This window comes from Corythoichthys intestinalis, chromosome 17, assembly GCF_030265065.1.
Source record: "Corythoichthys intestinalis isolate RoL2023-P3 chromosome 17, ASM3026506v1, whole genome shotgun sequence".
Classification (NCBI taxonomy): Eukaryota; Metazoa; Chordata; class Actinopteri; order Syngnathiformes; family Syngnathidae; genus Corythoichthys; species Corythoichthys intestinalis.
The window spans coordinates 44,513,920-44,533,458 of NC_080411.1; the positions used below are offsets into that span (position 1 = coordinate 44,513,920).

At 40.4% G+C, this 19,539-nt stretch overlaps 1 protein-coding gene across 6 annotated transcripts in view; it reads left to right on the forward strand.

Annotated features, from left to right (window-relative positions):
- Positions 1-19,539, forward strand: part of dcc (DCC netrin 1 receptor) — a 520,661-nt gene that overhangs the window by 379,947 nt on the left and 121,175 nt on the right. For all 6 annotated transcript variants that reach the window (XM_057819874.1, XM_057819873.1, XM_057819875.1 and 3 more), the window contains exons 14-16: positions 616-726; positions 7,121-7,315; positions 19,327-19,422. In XM_057819874.1, the coding sequence (XP_057675857.1) occupies positions 616-726; positions 7,121-7,315; positions 19,327-19,422 (402 nt within the window). The remainder of the gene's footprint in view (positions 1-615; positions 727-7,120; positions 7,316-19,326; positions 19,423-19,539) is intronic.

Genomic DNA, 19,539 nt, shown 5'->3' on the forward strand with positions numbered 1-19,539 from the left:
TTGATATGTAATTTGTATAATTTTATTTTCTTTTTTTGGTACCGTATTTTTTGCACTATAAGGAGCACCTAAAAGCCTTCCATTTCCAAAAGTCAAAAGTGCGCCTTATCAAATGCACCCTATATATTGATCAATATTGGTTAATCATGATATGTCATTCCCCTTAGCGTAGCTCTTATCTAGTTGATGCATAAAATTACGACAACTACAACAGCAGGGTGACCAAAAGTGAAATTCCGTCATGGTCTCTTAATTGGCATGGTTTAAGGTTTCAATTCATATAAATAAAATAATTTTCTTCCATCAATCTTGGTTTTATTGGGTTGTTATATACTTTTTATCTTACTTCTTTTTGGGGAGTGGGGGGGTCACCCTTTATATGGATCAATATTGGTTAGTCATGGCATGAAATTACCTTTAGCATGAAATTACCTTTAGCAGCTCCATCTAGCGGATGCATTGCCCAACCCCAACCACTACTACTACTGCGCCTTATGATGCGGTGTGCCCTATGTATGCAAACAGTTTTAAAATAGGCCAGTAATTGAAGGTGTGTCTTATACTCCGATTTGCCTTATAGTGCATAAAATACGGTAATCTTTTTTCTCGCTGCAGGTCTTGAGAAGGGCAGTCAGTACAGTTTCCAGGTTTCAGCAATGACCACAAATGGAACAGGTCCACCCAGCGAATGGCACACTGCCGAGACACCCGAGAATGATTTGGATGGTAAGAAATCACAGAGGCAAATCGCATATGCGTGCATGTGCTTGTGAGTGGGTGTGTTTGTGCGAGTGCAGTGATCTGTGAAACAACATGTAAATACCTCCACTATCCCAACATACTCATAAATATTTAAGTAGTTTAAAGGGCAAGGCACATGAATGGAGGGACACTTTACTTTGGGATTGGAAAGGATGAATGAAAAGTAGGGAAACAAATATCTAATCTAATTCTCAATAATTAATGAGTTCTTCTATAAATTATGTATAAAGCAGACATGTAAATAATGTGTTTCCCAAGAATCCTGAAGAGTTCACTTTTACAAAATCACAGTATGTAAAACACAATGGGAGACTGTAAGCTATTTCATTTGACCAACAACATTGATTCTTGATAAAATGCCACTATATGCAATAGTGGCATTTTATCAAGTTTCCAAATTTCTGAAGGTTTAACCATCACTTTTCCTATTATTTTATATGCTGGAGAGCAGAATGAAAATAAAGAAGAATTGTCAGCTCCAAAGTGGCAAGGGAGGGAAAAAACACACAAGGTAACTGTGTTACCACAGTGTGGGGCAGAGCCACTAATCAAGTTTCTATGGATTAGCACAGAAAAAAGAGACCATAAGGACACTAATGTGATATGATTTGATAGAGAGTTTTAACACAAAGTGACAAGGGTTTATAGGAACTTAATAGTCCAAGCAATAAAAATGTTTTGATGAGGGTGGTTTTCTGTAGCTGGGGGTCGGACCGCCGTTGGACGTTTTAGGGGTTGGACCCTCTTCCACTCTGGAGTTGCCCATGGTGAGAGGCGCCGAGCAGGTGTGAGCATACTTATTGCCCCCCGGCTTGGTGCCTGTACGCTGGGGTTTACCCCAGTAAACGAGAGGGTAGCCTCCCTCCGCCTTCGGGTGGGGGGACGGGTCCTGACTGTTGTTTGTGCTTATGCACCAAAAAGAACCCAAGCGGTGTTCTGTTGTTGGAATTCTGTGCTCGTCATGGATTGTCCATAACAAACACCATGTTCAAACATATGGGTGTCCATATGTGCACGTGGCACCAGAACACCCTAGGCCGCAGTTCGATTATCGACTTTGTAATCGTGTCATCGGACTTGCGGCCGCATGTTTTGGACACTCGGGTGAAGAGAGGGGCGAAGCTGTCAACTAATCACCACCTGGTGGTGTGTTTTTTCCGATGACGGGGGAAGATGCTGGTCAGACCTGGCAGGCCTAAAAGTATTGTGAGGGTCTGCTGGGAACGTCTGGTGGAATCCCCTGTCAGAAAGAGCTTCAACACCCACTTCCGGCAGAACTTCTCCCTTGTCCAGGGGGAATTGGAGGACATTGAGTCCGAGTGGACCATGTTCCTTACCTCCATTGTTGAGGCGGCCGATCAGAGCTGTGGCCGTAAGGTGGTTGGTACCTGTCGTGGCAGCAATCCCCGAACCCGCTGGTGGACACCAGCGGTAAGGGATGCCGTCAAGCTGAAGAAGGAGGCCTACCGGGCCTTTTTGGCCTGTGGGACTCCGGAGGCAGCTGACAGGTACCGGCTGGCCAAGCGGACTGCAGCTACAGCGGTTGCCGAGGCAAAAACTCGGACATGGGAGGAGTTTGGCGAGGCTATGGAAATTGGCTTCTGAACGGCTTCGAGGAAATTCTGGTCCACCATCCGTCGTCTGCGGAGAGGAAAGCAGTGCACCATTAACACTGTAAATAGTGAAGATGGGGTACTGCTGACCTCGACTCGGGACGTCGTGAGTCGGTGGGGAGAATACTTCGAAGACCTCCTCAATTCCACCGACACGCCTTCCTTTGAGGAAGCAGGGTCTAGGGACTCCGAGGTGGGCGCTCTGATCTCTGGGGTTGAAGTCACTGAGGTGATTGGAAAGCTCCTTGGTGGCAAGGCCCAGGGGGTCGATGAGATCCGCCCAGAGTTCCTAAAGGCTCTGGGTGTTGTGAGGCTGTCGTGGCTGACACGCCTCTACAACATTGCATGGACATCGGGGACAGTGCCTCTGGATTGGCAGACCGGGGTGGTGGTCCCCCTTTTTAAGAAGGGGGAACGGAGGGTGTGTTCCAATTATAGAGGGATCACACTCCTCAGCCTCCCCGGTAAAGTCTATTCAGGGGTGCTGGAGAGGAGGGTCCGTCAGGAAGTCGAATCTCGGATTCAGGAGGAGCAGTGTGGTTTTCGTCCCGGTCGTGGAACAGTGGACCAGCTCTACACCCTTGGCAGGATCCTCAAGGGGGCATGGGAGTTCGCTCAACCAGTCTACATGTGTTTTGTGAATTTGGAGAAGGCGTTCGACCGTGTGCCTAGGGGAGTCCTGTGGAGGGTGCTCCGGGAGTACGGGCTACCGAGCCCGTTGGTAAGGGTTGTTCGGTCCCTGTACGACCGGTGTCAGAGTCTGGTCCGCATTGCCGGCAGTAAGTCGAATTCATTCCCGGTGAGGAGTGGACTTCGCCAAGGCTGCCCTTTGTCACCGATTCTGTTCATAATTTTTATGGACAGACTTTCTAGGCGCAGCCGAAGCGTTGCGGATGTCCGGTTTGGTGACCTCAGCATTGCATCTCTGCTTTTTGCAGATGATGTGGTGCTGTTGGCTTCATCAAGCCGTGACCTCCAACTCTCACTGGGGCGGTTCGCAGTCGAGTGTGAAGCGGTTGGGATGAAGATCAGCACCTCCAAATCCGAGACCATGGTCCTCAGCCGGATAAGGGTGGCATGCCCTCTCCGGGTCGCAGATGAGATCCTGCTCCAAGTGGAGGAGTTCAAGTATCTTGGGGTCTTGTTCACGAGTAAGGGTAGGAGGGAGCGGGAGATTGACAGGCGAATCGGTGCAGCGTCTGCAGTGATGCAGACTCTGCACTGGTCTGTTGTGGTGAAGAAGGAGCTGAGCCAAAAGGCGAAGCTCTCGATTTACCGGTCGATCTACGTTTCTACCCTCACCTATGGTCACGAGCTGTGGGTCGTGACTGAAAGAACAAGATCCAGCATACAAGCGGCCGAAATGAGGTTCCTCCGTAGGGTGTCCGGGCTCTCCCTTAGAGATAGGGTGAGAGGCCTGGTCATCCGGGAGGGGCTTGGTGTCGAGCCGCTACTCCTCCGCGTTGAGAGGAGCCAGTTGAGGTGGCTCGAGCATCTGGTTCGGATGCCTCCTGGACGCCTCCCTGGAGAGGTGTCCCACCGGCGGGAGGCCCCGGGGACGACCCAGGACACGCTGGAGAGACTATGTCGCTCGGCTGGCCTGGGAACGCCTTGGAATCCTGCCGGAGGAGCTGACTGAAGTGGCTGGGGAGAGGGAAGTCTGGGCTTCCCTGCTAAAGCTGCTGCCCCCGCGACCCGACCCCAGACTAAGCGGAAGATGATGGATGGATGGATGGATGGATGGATGGATGGATGGATGGATGGATGGATGGATGGATGGATGGATGGATGGATGGATGGATGGATGGATGGATGGATGGATGGGTGGATGAGGGTGGTTTTATCCTAGCACTCAAATTCCAACCAAACAATTGTAAAACAAAAAAATTAATATAAATAATCATAATAATTCACCTGTCTTCATCATTTCATTATCATTCTTGGTGGAACATGATATTAACATCAGTATTGTTTTTGGCAGGCCTTTTAAATTTCATCTTAGTCTTTTGGACAATAATACTTATTAGTTGAAACCTCAAAGCATTCCAAGCAAATGTAAACAACAAAGACAGCAGATCGCAACAAGTTTTTTTTTTAAATTTTATTTTGGCCATTAAAAGACATTTTGACCTCCAGCAAACCTGCCTTCTCGTAAGCGTTCAAAAAGTGGAGGAAAAATGACGGTTGAGATGAATAGCACACACTATAAATTCCTTGGTTAGTTACATCCTTGCTGAAAGTCAATATAAAAATACAGTGGTAGCTCTACATACGATCGCTTCGATACACGAACTTTTCGACATCCGACGTAAAATTTGACTCGCCATTTGTTTCTACATCCGACGACATGCTCGAAATACGACGACAATGGCAGCACCGCAGACGAATGCACGGCGGATTTTCTTGTGTGACAAATCAACACAGGTTTCAGAAAAGGTTGGTACAGGTGGTGAAACAAGGAAAAAGTTGACGCTTACCTTCTAAATGAAGATGCAAATGACAGAAAAATATGAGCGTGGGGTGAAATAGCTCAACGATACATCTCCACGGTCCTCCTCCGACCATCGTTCGCCAGTCTTTATAAGTTAAGCTGACAATTCTTATTGTGGTAACATCTCCAGAGAAATCGCCAACTTCGCCACGTTTTTATCATTTATTTCACAACTTATTCAAAACAAAAACACCTTCTGTCTGCCGCAATTGACGGTGTTCTCAAGAAAGCATTCAAAGTGAAAGTGAAACTCAAGCTCACCGGTCTGTCTCTGGCACGTCAGCTCTGCGGTGCGTTCAGGGTCAGCAAAAAACGTCCGCCACATTAGAACCCGATTCGTTACATTAATACAGGAATTATTATTATTATTATTATTATTATTCCGATTTTTATTTATTATTTATTTGTTTTGCTATATGTAATTGCCATTTGTAATAGTACCAGCAGTATTTTTAAAGGATTTAGTGGAGGTTTTTGGGCTGTGGAACGAATTAATGGAATTATAATGTATTCCTATGGGAAAATCCTGCTCGACATACGACCATTTCGACTTACAAACAAGGTCCTGGAACGGATTAACTTCGTATGTAGCGGTACCACTGTATATATTTATTAGGCTAATTCACAGTGTGGGAAAAAATACATGGCATCTCAAAGAAACTTAATTCAACTTCATCACTGTGTCATCAATACGTTGTCTCGAGTGCCATTTTATAGAGTGATGTCAGATTTAGGCAACTCGTGAAGTGGAGGTACTTTTTATTTCCCGACTTCGCGACTAGACTCTCCCAGTTCGAGTGGCTTTCCAATGATATTTTTCTTGGGCGGAGGTTGGAAAAGTCTGACTTCCCACCTTCTTCGAATGCAGCATTGGTAATATTTTAGTTATCTAAAAATGTGTTTGTCTTCGTCTAGTTTTTTTTTTTTTTTTTTTTTTTTTGGGACAAAACCTCAAGACTAATTTCGCCTAGTTTTATTTGACGTTGTTAACATACGTTGTTAGCAACATACGTTGTCCGTATGTTTTTGTTTCTTAAATTAAAAAAAAAAAATACTCCAAATATAAATGAATAAAGTTTTCCAACTATTTTGAATTAACGTTGACAGACGAGCACATATTGTACCGTCTAAAAGGACAACGCCAACTTGCGATAATACACACTCAGCAGGAAAACCACATTATTTTCAATGAATTATACCCACATGGACACTACTAACTGTATGTAAAAAATAATTTTGTCAGAGAGTTTAAGAGGATCCTCGCCATTAGCATTAGCCTAATGCTAACGCAGCACGTCACGAGTGACACAACCAGAAACTGCTACAATGCAGGCTAACTACACATAAAATGTCATACATTCTGATCATGACGGAAACTATTGCACATTTTCGTCTCGTTCTCGTCTCGTCAGACGAAAAGTGGCATCCGTCTCATTACGTTTTAGTCTCCCAAAACACGTTTTTAGCTCGCTATCGTCTCGTCGTCATCATGAAAAAAAGTTACTCTCACACTTGCAGTCACATTGGTTTTGAATTTCCTTTTTATATTTGTTGCTGGTACGAGAATTGAATTCTTAAACCTAGTGCTCTACTTTGTATCCAACATTTCATACAAGTTAATCCATTTAAAGCAAAAAAATGACAAATTTAAACAGTAGCCTGAAAATTTTCAAAAGTTAAATATACAATAAACCTCGAAACACCCAGTACGTACTAAACGTACTAAAACAAAAGTATCTTGCATTAGGATTGCTAATTTACAGCGCAAATGTTGGGTAGGCTATTGTTAACAGCCCACTAACTACTAGCCGACTCGTCTGGTATTAGCAACTTCGGTGGTCAGTGTACGTAGTCTTGACAGATTAACCTTTCTTAACTACAGTGCAATATCATCCATTGAACAATCGTTATCTTACCATCTTAAGCCAAATTAGTCTGATTATATTCAAGTTGTTGATTACTGACTTATCAAATTGAACACACTCAAATTGGCAAATACTAGAGCTCGGTTAGATTTAAAGCCACAAATTCAGAAATTGAAAAAAAAAAAAGTTTAATCTGTTGCATAGGTTAATGGTGCATAGTTATTGCAGGATAGGGTAGCAGTAGCAGGGGGGAAACTTTACTCAGGAAATGAAGAGCAATTAAATACAAACAGGATGGTGACACAAATGGAGACACATACTGACTGTATTAAAAACGTTCACAAGTAATGTTTTGTGTTTATGTTAAGTTGTGCTATGTATTTTTACAGAGAGTCAGGTTCCGGACCAGCCCAGCTCTTTGCATGTTAGGCCTCTTCCCAACAGCATTATCATGTCATGGACTCCTCCTCTCAGTCCAAGCATCCTGGTCCGCGGTTACATCATCGGTTATGGAGTTGGAAGTCCCTATGCAGAGACGGTTCGTGTGGACAGCAAACAGAGATACTACTCCATTGAAAACTTAGGTGAGACAGAAGGGTGACACTCGCTCTTAATATTTCAAAATGCTTTTATTAACAGTCTAACAGTCTCGTGAATTTTTTGGCCGGTGCGACTTACAGTACGAAAAATACAGTCAACAGTCGGTCTTCAAAACAAACAAGGATATACATTGAACACATAATTCACCAACATGGACTACAATTTCACTGTCAATGACAAAAAACTCTTTACACGTGCAGAACATCAGTGCCGGTTTACTCGACCAGATCTGCTTCAATGATCAAGTCACCCCTATTTTCCGACAGCTTCACTGGACAACCGTACTACAGCGCATTCACTTCAAAACCCTGCTCATCACCGACAAATCCCTCAGTAGCCTGGCCTCCACATAGTTCATTGACCTTCTGCAGCAGCATCCGCTCTCCTGCCGTCTCTGATTTTCTGACTCTAACCTCCTCACCACCACCAAATGCAAGCACTGCAAATCAGGGGACAAGGCCTCTCCCATTTCCCATATTTGGGTTATACCAAAAACAATGTAAACGTGTCTTATGATTATTACTTTAGTTAATTTTCATTAGAATACAACACACATGCATCCAGCTTGGCACAGACAGTGTTTCCCCTAGGATTTTTTTAAGCTGTGGTGGTGGTAGTGGGCTGCATCAGAGTCAGACAGCCCCACCATGTCGATCCACGGTGAAATTGCTTCGTATCATGACAAATATTTTTTCCAATTAGCCAGGCTAATTAAATTTTTTGGAACATAACGGTCTACATTTACAATAAAGTGTTAGTTATTATTATTATTACAGCTACATTACCCCAACGTAATAATATGACTTTTTACTCGTAGCAATAGTACGACTTAATCTCGTATTCCTGTTTTTTTCATTTTTCTTTATTTGGCCCAAATAATTACTACATTACCACAACAATAATATTCCTTGTGCTAACGGCCCTCGTCCGTTGACTTAAAACTTTTCTAAATACTTCAAAATACTTATCTGAAATTACAACCAGTGACATCAGCAACGAACAGATGCTATACTAGGACGCAACATTTCGGGCCAAACACACGACATAAACAACAACGTTTTGTCAATGTCCATATTAAGGTTGTTTTAAGAGGTTTAAACCAGAATTACATTCATTTACTTAAAATACATTTCTGTGGATTTTTCTCCAGATTTCCAACTCCACGCCGACGTAGGCAGGCACAAGCTTGCAACAGGAAAACCAATGTGATTTTTAATATAAAGCATGTAAAAGAACAATTAGTATTTGACGTGCTATTTCAGACGACTTCTGGTTAAATAGTGCGTAAATAATGAGCTACAATGGTATAAAAAGGTATCTGAACCTTTTGGAATTTCTCACATTTCTGCATAAAATCCCCATCAAAAGTGATCTGATCTTTGTCAAAATCACACAGATGTAAAAACAGTGTCTGCTTTAACTTAAAAAAGCCCAAACATATATAGATTTTAATATTTTAATGAGGATAGCATGCAGACAATGACAGAAGGGGGTTAAAAGTGGTAAGTAAGTGAACCCTCTGCCTAAGCAGACTTAAAGAGCAATTGAAAACAATTTTTATCAAACAATTTAAGTCAAGTGCGTGCCTAATCACTGATGAGTGGTTTAAAGCTGCCCTGCCCACTATAAAACACACACCTGGTAAGAATTGTCTTGATGATAAGCGTTGTCTGATGTGCATCATGACTCGGTCAAAAGAGCTGTCTGAAGTTCTGCGATCAAGGATTGTAAAAAGCTGGGAAAGGATACAAAACCATCACTAAAAGTGTGAATGTTCATCAATCGACAGTCAGGGAAGTTGTCTACAAATGAAGAGAGTTTAGCACTCTTGCCTCTCTCCCAAGAGTGGCCGTCCACCAAAGATGACACCAAGAGTTCAGCGCAGAATACTCACAGAGGTAAATAACAGAACCCTAGAGTGTCGGCTAAAGCCGTACAGAAATCACTGGCGCAGTCCGATATCTCTGTGCACACATCAACTATACCTGAAACTTTGGCCAAGAATGGTGTTCATGGGAGGACTCCACAGAGGAGGCCACTGGTGTCTAAGAAAAACATAGTTGCTTTTTTTCTGTTCACAAAAAGGCACTTGGACACTCCACAGAAGTTTTGGCGAAATATTTTGTGGACTGATGAAACCAAAGTTGAATTGTTTGGGAGTAACACAAAACTTCATGTGTAGAGGAAAAATAGAACAGCTCGCCAACATCATCAACAGCTCATGCCCACCGCAAAGCATGGTGGACGGAGCATCATGATTTGGGGCCGTTTGCTGCCTCAGGGCCTGGACAACTTGCAATCATTAATGGAAGAGTGAATTCAAAAGTTCATCAGGATGTTTTGCAGGAAAACCTGAGGCCGTCTGTCAGACAGTTGAAGCCAAAAAGAGGATGGATGCTGCAACAAGAAAATGATCGAAAACACAGAAGTAAATCAACTTCAGAATGGTTTCAGAAGGACAAAATACACATTCTGGAGTGGCCAAGTCAAAGTCGGGACTTGAATCCCATTGAGATGCTGTGGCATGACCTAAAGACAGCGATTCACAAAATATTAAAAGTGATGGTTCACTTACTTACTTATCCCCCTTCTGTCATTGTTTGCATGCTATCCTCATTAAAATATGATAACCTATAAATGTTTGGGTGGTTTACGTTAAATCAGACAGTTTTTTCATCAGTGTTATTTTGACAAAGATCAGATCACATTTGATGGTGATTTTATGCAGAAATGTGAGGAATTCCAAAAGGTTCAGATTCTTTTTCATAGCACTGTATATACGATATATTCAATTAGACGAACTGTTAAATTATACAAACTGTAAACTAGAATGTATCTTTAAATCTTAGAAAATCATCTCAGTTGCAAGGCGGTGCGCCACAGTCTTTTATTTGTGAGGGAAGAATTCCCAAACATGCAGCAACACTCAAGATACACCTATTTTTACAGTTGAACATTTTTAACAAAAATAAAAAGCACCACACACACACAAGCCTGATTTATGCCTTTTTTTTTAACCCAGCATTGCAAACCAGATGGTTCAGGGCTTGCAGTTTGACATACCTGTATATTCAATGTCGGTGTCTTCTACTCTGGTGAGATACATACGGTGTGAGGCAATATATTTCTACTCGCCATTAGTCAAACTGCTCATTTCAAAAAGTACCAATACAGACACGGTAGCACACTGTGTTGTAAATTACAGTAATCATGTTGATAAAATACTTATTTTTATTATAATCAATAATTTAGAGGAATTTAATAACAGGGCTACTTAAGGTGGAAATCACCTCTTACTTTGCACGCAAAAAGCAATTTGCATGCCAAAAAGACATTAACAAATTGTGTGAATGCTTTTACGCAGATGCAAATTCCCAACTCGGGTCTCTAATGGAACGGTAATGAAAGAGTCATTTTGCATGCACACGCTGGATGGAGTCTGCATACTGTATATACATGGCATTCATAATTCATGGTGATTATTAATGTATGCAGTAGAGAGCTTGGGGAGCAGAGAGGCTGTTTGTTTAACTGATGCAAGTGTTGGACGCGTAACAGAGAACATGCAGCATCACCACTTCATGAGCGTGGTGCTATAATAAGGCAGTGCATGACAATCACTTGTTCCTATCACAACGGTCTTCTGCTGTCTTGTAAGACGGACAAATTGCCAAGATCAAGCCAATGCCACTTATGCTCTAAAAATGAGTGATTGTAAAATTTCACAGTAGTTGTGGTTAGGCATGTCATTAAATCAAGAAAAGATTAAAAACAAGAACAGGGAAAAAAATCTTTTTTACATTTCACACACCCTTTACACTTGAAATGGGTCAAAAGTAGGGATGTACCGAAAGCAAAATTCTCAGCCGAAACAATATTGGAAACACTTGGCTGAAAAACCGAAAGGTCGGAATAATACACATGAATGCAAAAAATGTACAGTAGTACCTCGACATACGATCTTTTCGACATCCGACGTAAAATTTGACTCGCCATTTGTCTCTACATCCGACGACATGCTCGAAATACGACGACATGACAGCCCCGCAGACGAACGCATGGCGGATTTTCTTGATTGAGAAATCAACACAGGTTTCAAAATGTTGGTACAGTCGGTGAAACAAGGAAAAAGGTAACGCCTACCTTCTAAAAGAAGATGCAAAGTATAGAAAAATATGAGCGTGGGGTGCGTGTCCGTGAACTGGCTCAACAATACATGTCCACGGTCCTCCTCCGACCACCGTTCGCCAGTCTTTATAAGTTAAGCTGACAGTTATTATTGTGGTAACATCGCCAAAGAAATTTGTCATATTTTTATCATTTATTTCACAACTTATTCAACACAAAATGCCTCCTGACCGCCAAAGTTCACGGTATTCTCAAGAAAACATTGAAAGTGAAACTCAAGCTCACCGCTCTGAGGCGCGGTGCGTTCAGGTACAGCAAAAAACGTCCGCCACATTAGAACCCGATTCGTTACATCATTACAGGAATAGTAATCATCGTTATTATTATTATATTATTCTGAATTTTACTAATAATTTATTTGTTTTTCTATGTGTAATTGCCATTTGTAATAGTACCAGCTGTATTTGTTAAGGATTTAGTGTAGGTTTTTGGGCTGTGGAACGAATTAATGGAATTATAATGTATTCCTATGGAAAAATCCTGCTCGACATGCAACCATTTCGGCTTACAAACAAGGTCCTGTAACGAATTAACTTCGTATGTAGAGGTACCACTGTAATTCTTTTTTTTTTTTTTTTTTTTTTTTTACATAATTAATTATTACTATTATTATTATTATTTTTTTTAACGATCATGTGAAAATAAAATATGGTCCCTTCTCACAAGTACGCAAACATCTCCCAAAATGTTCAATGACCCTGGAGACTCGAGAAATTTTGTTTGAAATCCGCAGATTTAGAAACCGCTTGGCAGGGTGCGTTCAGCAGTAAGCATTTCTTGGCAAACTCTGAACTTTGGAAGTTTGATACAGTGGAAAAATGGGTCTCACACCTGGTTGGTAAGCTAAATGAGAGCTCAATATATGTTTGTGTGGAAATGTAGTTCACAACAACAACAAAAAAGTATTCCACTATCAAAGCTAGTAAAGCCCTTTTCAAGGCTCTTATAATCTTTCGTACACCTTAAATGAAAATAAGATTCGCTGTTTTCTTGTGCAATAAGTGGAATCGACCGAGAGCCAGGCGATTGGGCTGAGTCCTAGCGGGGACGAACCCGAACGAATTTGCTCCGAGCCGGATTAAACGGCAACTGGCTGTGTTGGTGTGGAAGTCGGCCAAAACAAACAAATGTAACAAAAAGAGGAAGTGGTTGTGCCATAAAATTCTCTCTAGTCAAAAGCAACAAGAAAGGTGACTAAATTGAATAGTACATACCAGTGGTGTTACCAGGTGGACATTAGTCTTACCTGGGGGAGAAAAAAAAAAAAAAAGCTACAATGCTTTAAAGTAGGTCGAAATCCAGCGTAGGGCTACTGCACCTTAAGCCAGGTTTTATTTTCTCCTTGAGATAACTGTTGTTGTGATTTGGTCTAAACAAATAAAAGTTTATTTTATTTTATTTGACTTAGAATCCATCCATAACTGAACAGTATGGACATGCAGGTGACAACGTTTTTTACAGGTAACCTATTGTGGTTCCTCGGTTTTATTATTATTATTATTACAGATATTCTTTGTTCCGTAACCCCTTTGAGCTCAATTTGACCCCCCCTTAGAATGCTTCAAAATGCACCATCGGCAGGCAGGTCAAGACAGGTGCAATATTTGATACCGTGTAAAGACAAATTCCAAATACGCTATGGAGCGCCCCCTAACAGTCATTCTTTGTCCCGCCGACGCTTTGAGTCCTACTTTGACCCCCTCAGAATGCTTCAAAACTCACCAAACTCAACAGCCAGGCGAACACTGGTGAAAACTTTGATAAAATATAAAAAAAAAAAAAAAAAAAAAATCTAAATATGCGTAAATGTGTGTAGCGCCCCCTAGGAACAAAACCAACGTTTCATTTCTTTTTTTTTTTTCTTTTTTTTTTTTTTTTTTTGTTAAGGTGAAAGAGGAGGTGACAATGCAAAGGTTAAAACTTAGAATACATCAGTACTATATGAATGGGATACCATACGCGGTGCCCAGACTGCCATTAGTACTACATCCAGTTTTCTTTGGGTGGGCAGAGCGTGTCCGTGGGTGTGCACTGCCCCCCCCACCCCCGTAACACCGCTGCTACATAGTCAAGTTCACTCTTTTTTCATCTGTAATTTGATAGATTTCATTGATTATCTATCAATGGACCCAAATTATTGCTGAATTACAGTACCTGTATGTTGCGCTTTAATTTTTTTTTTTTTTCTTCCAAAGATTGATTGCTCACTCAGGGGCGCTGGAAAACACTCACAGCAGGCGGTGCTTAGGATCGTTTTGAATTTCTCCCATCCAAGAACAGCCGCTTAAGTACAAATTTGTCTTGCTTGCGCGTTTTCTCCATACAAGGCGTTCACAATTGCAGTATGCACTCATGCTGGATAGTTTACGTGGTACTACCAGAGGTGGGTAGAGTAGCCCAAAATTTTATCATTGTAACTTGGGTTACACGTTACTTCAAAATGATATCACCCAAGTAAGAGTAAACGTAGTCATCCAAAAAATATACTCAAGTACAAGTGAAAAAGTATCCAGTGAAAAGAATACTCAAGTAATGAGTAAGATTTTGAGTTGCTGCTTATTTTTGTTTGATTTTTTTTTTAACGTCTTTTTTTCTGAGCACAAATTTATCTACATACATGAGCTGTTGTTATAATGATACTGTGCAATAACCCATTACATAACTACATTAAGCCAAAGAAATTGAAGAAAAAAAATTATTAAAAAAAAGAAAAAAAGAACAGCAATGAAGCATTATTTGTCCAAAGAGCATTTGTGCCCTGCCCTCAAGTGGAGAAAATAGTTCATCGTTTGAGTAGTGAGTACTGTAGTTCCTTCATAGTTACTATTATTAAATTAAAAGGATCATATCTCCGGTTTTTAGTGGTCAGTCGATGCCAAATAAAAACTGAGAGAGAGTTTTAAATCCGCAATTTCGATTCATGTTGTGGGCAACGCTCTATGTCATATATTCATTTGTTATGGTGCTTTAAAGACGCGCGATTGAAAAGGCTTGCGTGATGATAGAACGGCAAGCTTGCGTCTGTTTGGTGTAATGGATTCATGTGAATATTGTTGCAATGTCTCATTGGTGAAATTAGTACTTGTCCTAATTAGTACTAATCAGGGGTGAAAGTGGCTAGAATTTCTTGCCGGAACTCCCCGACGTGAAGGTCACCACGGAGCCAGGATTTTTTAGGGGGTCAAAACCTCAAACTACTGAAATGCAAAGGAAATTGTTTTAGCACAGTTATATCTATAAAAACAGATTTTCATTCAACATTGTATTTTTTCAACGATTTGCAAAATAAAAGTTAACAAAAACAGCCATAACCCCAACCTCAATCTCCTAATTTATATTTTCCCTCATTTCCTCACATACTAAATGCCAAATCTCAATTTTAACTACTTAAGAACATAGGGTGCATATTAAAATTAAAATTTATTTATGAAGTTAATGTAAACATTTACTTTTTTTCTAATAAATCAGATATAAGTGACACACATTCAGAAAAATAAGTAGAAATGACTTATATTATGCAGAGTTCAATGGAATATATTTCGAAGATGGCACAAACATTGACTTTTCTAAATCATAAGGAAATGAATACGTAGCCTAACATAAATGAACAAATATAAGTCCAAAGTGCACATTGACAGCTAAGATGTTCTGAACCTCCCCATCAGATCAAATACAACTAAATATGATAAATAAGCCTCCTCAACTCTTTCCTTGCTTTTAGAAATTTGATCCATTTTATGTCGCATTGCCCTTTTTTTGTCGCATCAAATTTTTTTTTTTGCTCTTCCAGAAAACATGCACATTTGAACCAATCAGAGATATCTATCTCTGCTGATCACATGTCAGTATGTCAACCAATTGAACGGATAAATGAGTCCAGGTGTTTTGCTTTCCTGCGTGCATTCGCGCATTGACGTGACTCATCATCGTCAGACTCAGATAACTGCATCAGCTGGGGAAACCTCCATGCTGTCCGTGAAATAAAATAAATAATAAATATTGGTGGAAGCGGATTACACTACACAAGCACTTTATTATGCTTGCTGTTAGAAAGAAGAAGAAATCTAATATGTAGAATAAAGAGGAAAAATGTAACGACTCTTGTGTAGTCCAAAGTAGCGGAGTAAGAGTAGTGTTTTTTCTTCACAAATCTACAAGAGTAAAAGTAAAAAGTATGGCTTCGTAAAATTGCTCTTAGAAGTACCTTCTTCTCAAAAAGTTACTCAAATGTAACGGAGTACATGGAATGTGTTACTACCCACCTTTGGCTACTACAAATGCAGCGTTCTATTTCACCTACAGTGTGTGTATTTGTATTGGGGGAAAAAAGCGCCCGTGTATTACAGCGGTACCTCTACTTACGAAATAATTGGTTCTGGAAGTCGTTCCGTAACCTAAAAATTCTGTAGGTAGAGAGGCGTTTTCAATGTGAATGCCCTAATTCGTTCCTTGCCCCCTAAAAGTCAGGCATAAATCGATTTGATTATTACACAATAAACATAAAAATAAAATGTAAAAAACTAAGAATAAAAGTTAATACACTCATGCAAAGCTGTCAGAACACGAGGGGCGAATGAAGAGGATACTGGGATACACACATACATATACAGTAAAGGTCCCTTTTAGCCAATTGGATGTCAGTAATGCTAGGCAATAGCCAATGGCAGAGCAGCTATCAGTATGTTACGTTCAGTAAACTCTGGGAGCTGCAAGTACCAGCTATACTGGCTTGTCTGACTTTTGCCTTTCGTATCCTGAAATTTCATTCGTAACAGGAGACAATATTTTCCCGTTGATGCATTTCATAACCTGAAAATTCTGTATGTAGAGACGTTCGTATGTAGAGGTACCAATGTATATAGCAATTCACTGCAGGTAGACGGCGCAATGACACACAAACACATTTGAAAACTAAAAGGTCCAATTAGCCTTGGTTTAACGCCCCCTTTTCACAAATAGCACCTGATTCAACGTGACCCTGTAGCCAGCAAGGTGTCAGGTGGTGACCATGTTATTAAAAAAAATTAAAAAAAATCAGCATAAATATTTAATCCCCAAAGTTAAATTGATAGTGTTTTAATATGTTTTATTTATTTATTAATTTATTTATACCCGCCCAAAATTCTACCAAAATGCTTTTTTCCCTCCCCAACACCAGGGGATGCTGCGTCACCAGCAGCACCCCACTTCCCGTGCCACTGAGCTCACTTTTTAATCCAGTGCGCCTTATGTGAGTTCTTGTGTTTAATGACTGTATCATACTGTTCCAGTCAAGTGACCAAGACACGTATTCATCATTCATCAAACCCATAAATTAAACAAATTATAAATAAATTAATAAATGAAACAATCATTACGAGTGTTGTTAAAAACGGCGTTAGAGTATAACGGCATTCTTTTTTTCAGTAGGGAGTAATCAAATTAAATATTTTTCCCGTCTTTGCAATGCCATTACCGTTACTGAGGATGTGAAGGGCGTGTTACTCCAATTTAGTTGACTGAAGCGTCTGATTTTGTCACCCATCTGCTTGCCTGTCTGCCCTGGAGAGTGCACAGCGGGAGGGGGGAGGAGGGGAGGGGGTGGTGACGCCGTTGCAAACGCGATGATGAGTGGCTAGATGGCTCGGAGCGTTAGCATAGCATTCGCGTTCTCGTTAGGATTAGAATCTTAAACTCTCGGCAACATGGTTTTTTTACAAACAGTTCATGTTGTCCAGGTGGGTACAATTAATTGAAAATATTGTACTGTTTTCCTGCTGAGTGTGCATTATCAGCACCAAGTTGGCATTGTCCTTGTAGACACTACACAATATAATAATAATATATAATTTTTTTAATCACCAAAAATAGTCACTTGACTAAACTTTTCTTGAATGACGTATCCATGAACCATGTGTGATGTTTTTATCAAAACAACTAGAACAAAGACATGAGAGGCAGGAGATTCAGAGCCATACCTGCATATTGAAAAACACATCTATATACCGTATTGGCCCGAAAATAAGACGACCCTGATTATAAGACGACCCCCTCTTTTTCAAGACTCAAGTTTGTAAAAGACTTTTTGAACACCAAATTAATTTTTATACAGAGAATAATTACAGTACATCCGAAACAAATGATTACAACAATATATTTAAAAGAAAAAGCATGTTATTTTGCCTCATTCAAATCTTAATATCCGAACATTTAAATATGTAAACTTAAGTGCAATCACATTTGTAAATGAATGGCTTCTGGTTTTTGAAATGTAAATAAACCAAACTATTGTGATAAAACAACAGAATTGCAATAACTGCATTAACCATCAAAGTGAAGTCTAACTGTAACTGTAGTCTTGAAACAAATCTGAATAAGGAAAAACATTGCAATAAAATAATGCAAACTGGTTAGACTTGAGAGTAGCTGAGATCTATCATGACAGAACATCGCTTCAATGATATCTGACGCCATCTAGCATCGTGAATGGGTATAATGTCTAGACTGTGAATATGAGACGACCTCCTCTTTTTCAGTCTTATTTAAATGCAAAAAACACCGTCTTATATTCGGGCCAATACGGTATATTAGGGGCGTGACGATACACACAAGTCTTTGCCTGGCTCTGCCAGACTATTCTCCCTGTATTTTTCAAACACTGAGAGTATAGTCTGGGAACCAACCCATTAACGGCCTCTCGAGCAGGTACAAAATCAATCGACAAATCAGATTCGTTTATTTGCGTGACGTGTTCTTAACGAGCAACGTCACTCTTGCGCGTCGAAAGTCATCTCCACAACACAGATGGTGAACGAGAGAGCCGAGAATATGTTCCAATCCACGGTAAAATCAGTTTTAAATTACCAAAAACACATCGACACGAGTCATTGACAACAGTCTTGTCTCGCGCTAGCCATGTTGAATAAACTCCGCTCTCTTCGTATGTTTACTTCCGCGCGCAAGTCCCTCGTCCTGCCCTTGTCATTTTACTAACGTCACGTCTGCCCGTCGTTGATTGGCCCACTCCGCTGTCTGTTTGCTGTGGCTTGCTCCGCTCTGGAAATTGTATCTGCGTGAATGGTGGCCAGACTCAATAGCTGGAACAGCGGTGAGTCTGGTGTACCAGGCAACACAAGTCTAGGTTCAGTAGGTACCCCGGTACTGAGATCACGGTTCGGTGTTGGTTCAGTACAACAGGAAAATCAAAAATCTTTTTTCTCACAGCATTTGAAAGTTAAAGATCGTTTACCGTTACTCTTATGGAGGTGACTTTAATTTTTTTTTTTTTTTTTTTTTTTGAAAAATGAAAAAAGTGACCTATGTTTTTTTTTTTTTTTTTAAATTAAAAAATCAGTTGAATTCAATCGATATAATCAATCACTCTAAATCAATATAAACATAGTTGATGGGAGATGTTATAGAATGTATCATGTAATAAGGTGTAAAACCTGAAAAGTAACATCAATTACTTTTCTGAGCAACTAATTACTCTTACAATAGGTAACTGAGTTACTAACTCAATAGTGTTTTGGGAGAAGTAATTTGTAACTGTAACTTATTACTTTTTTCAAAGTAAGACTGATCACTTAAAGTAAGATTGATCATTCCAATGTTTAAAGATGGGAAAAAATGACAACTGCAGTACATTGATGCACTTTTGCGCCTTATAATCAATCAGGTGTGACTTATTTTCCAAAAAATACAGTGGGTGGCTGTAGAGGACAAAATAAATGAAAATTCATGAAGTACATTAAAAATGTGTTCTCCCTAAATACAAGATGAGCTGCATGTCACCTAAGAACTCTCTATCACTATTTCTATCTGACAGAGCCAAGCTCACACTATGTGATTTCCCTGAAGGCCTTCAATAATGCTGGAGAAGGAGTTCCACTGTATGAGAGTGCTGTCACTCGATCACTGACAGGTAGGAATTTTATAATTACTATTACAGTAGTGTATGATTTCAGTGCTTTCTCGCTGTGAAGAAATGTGATAGGATCCAATACATATACAGTACCATTCATGGCTTTAGAAGCACAAG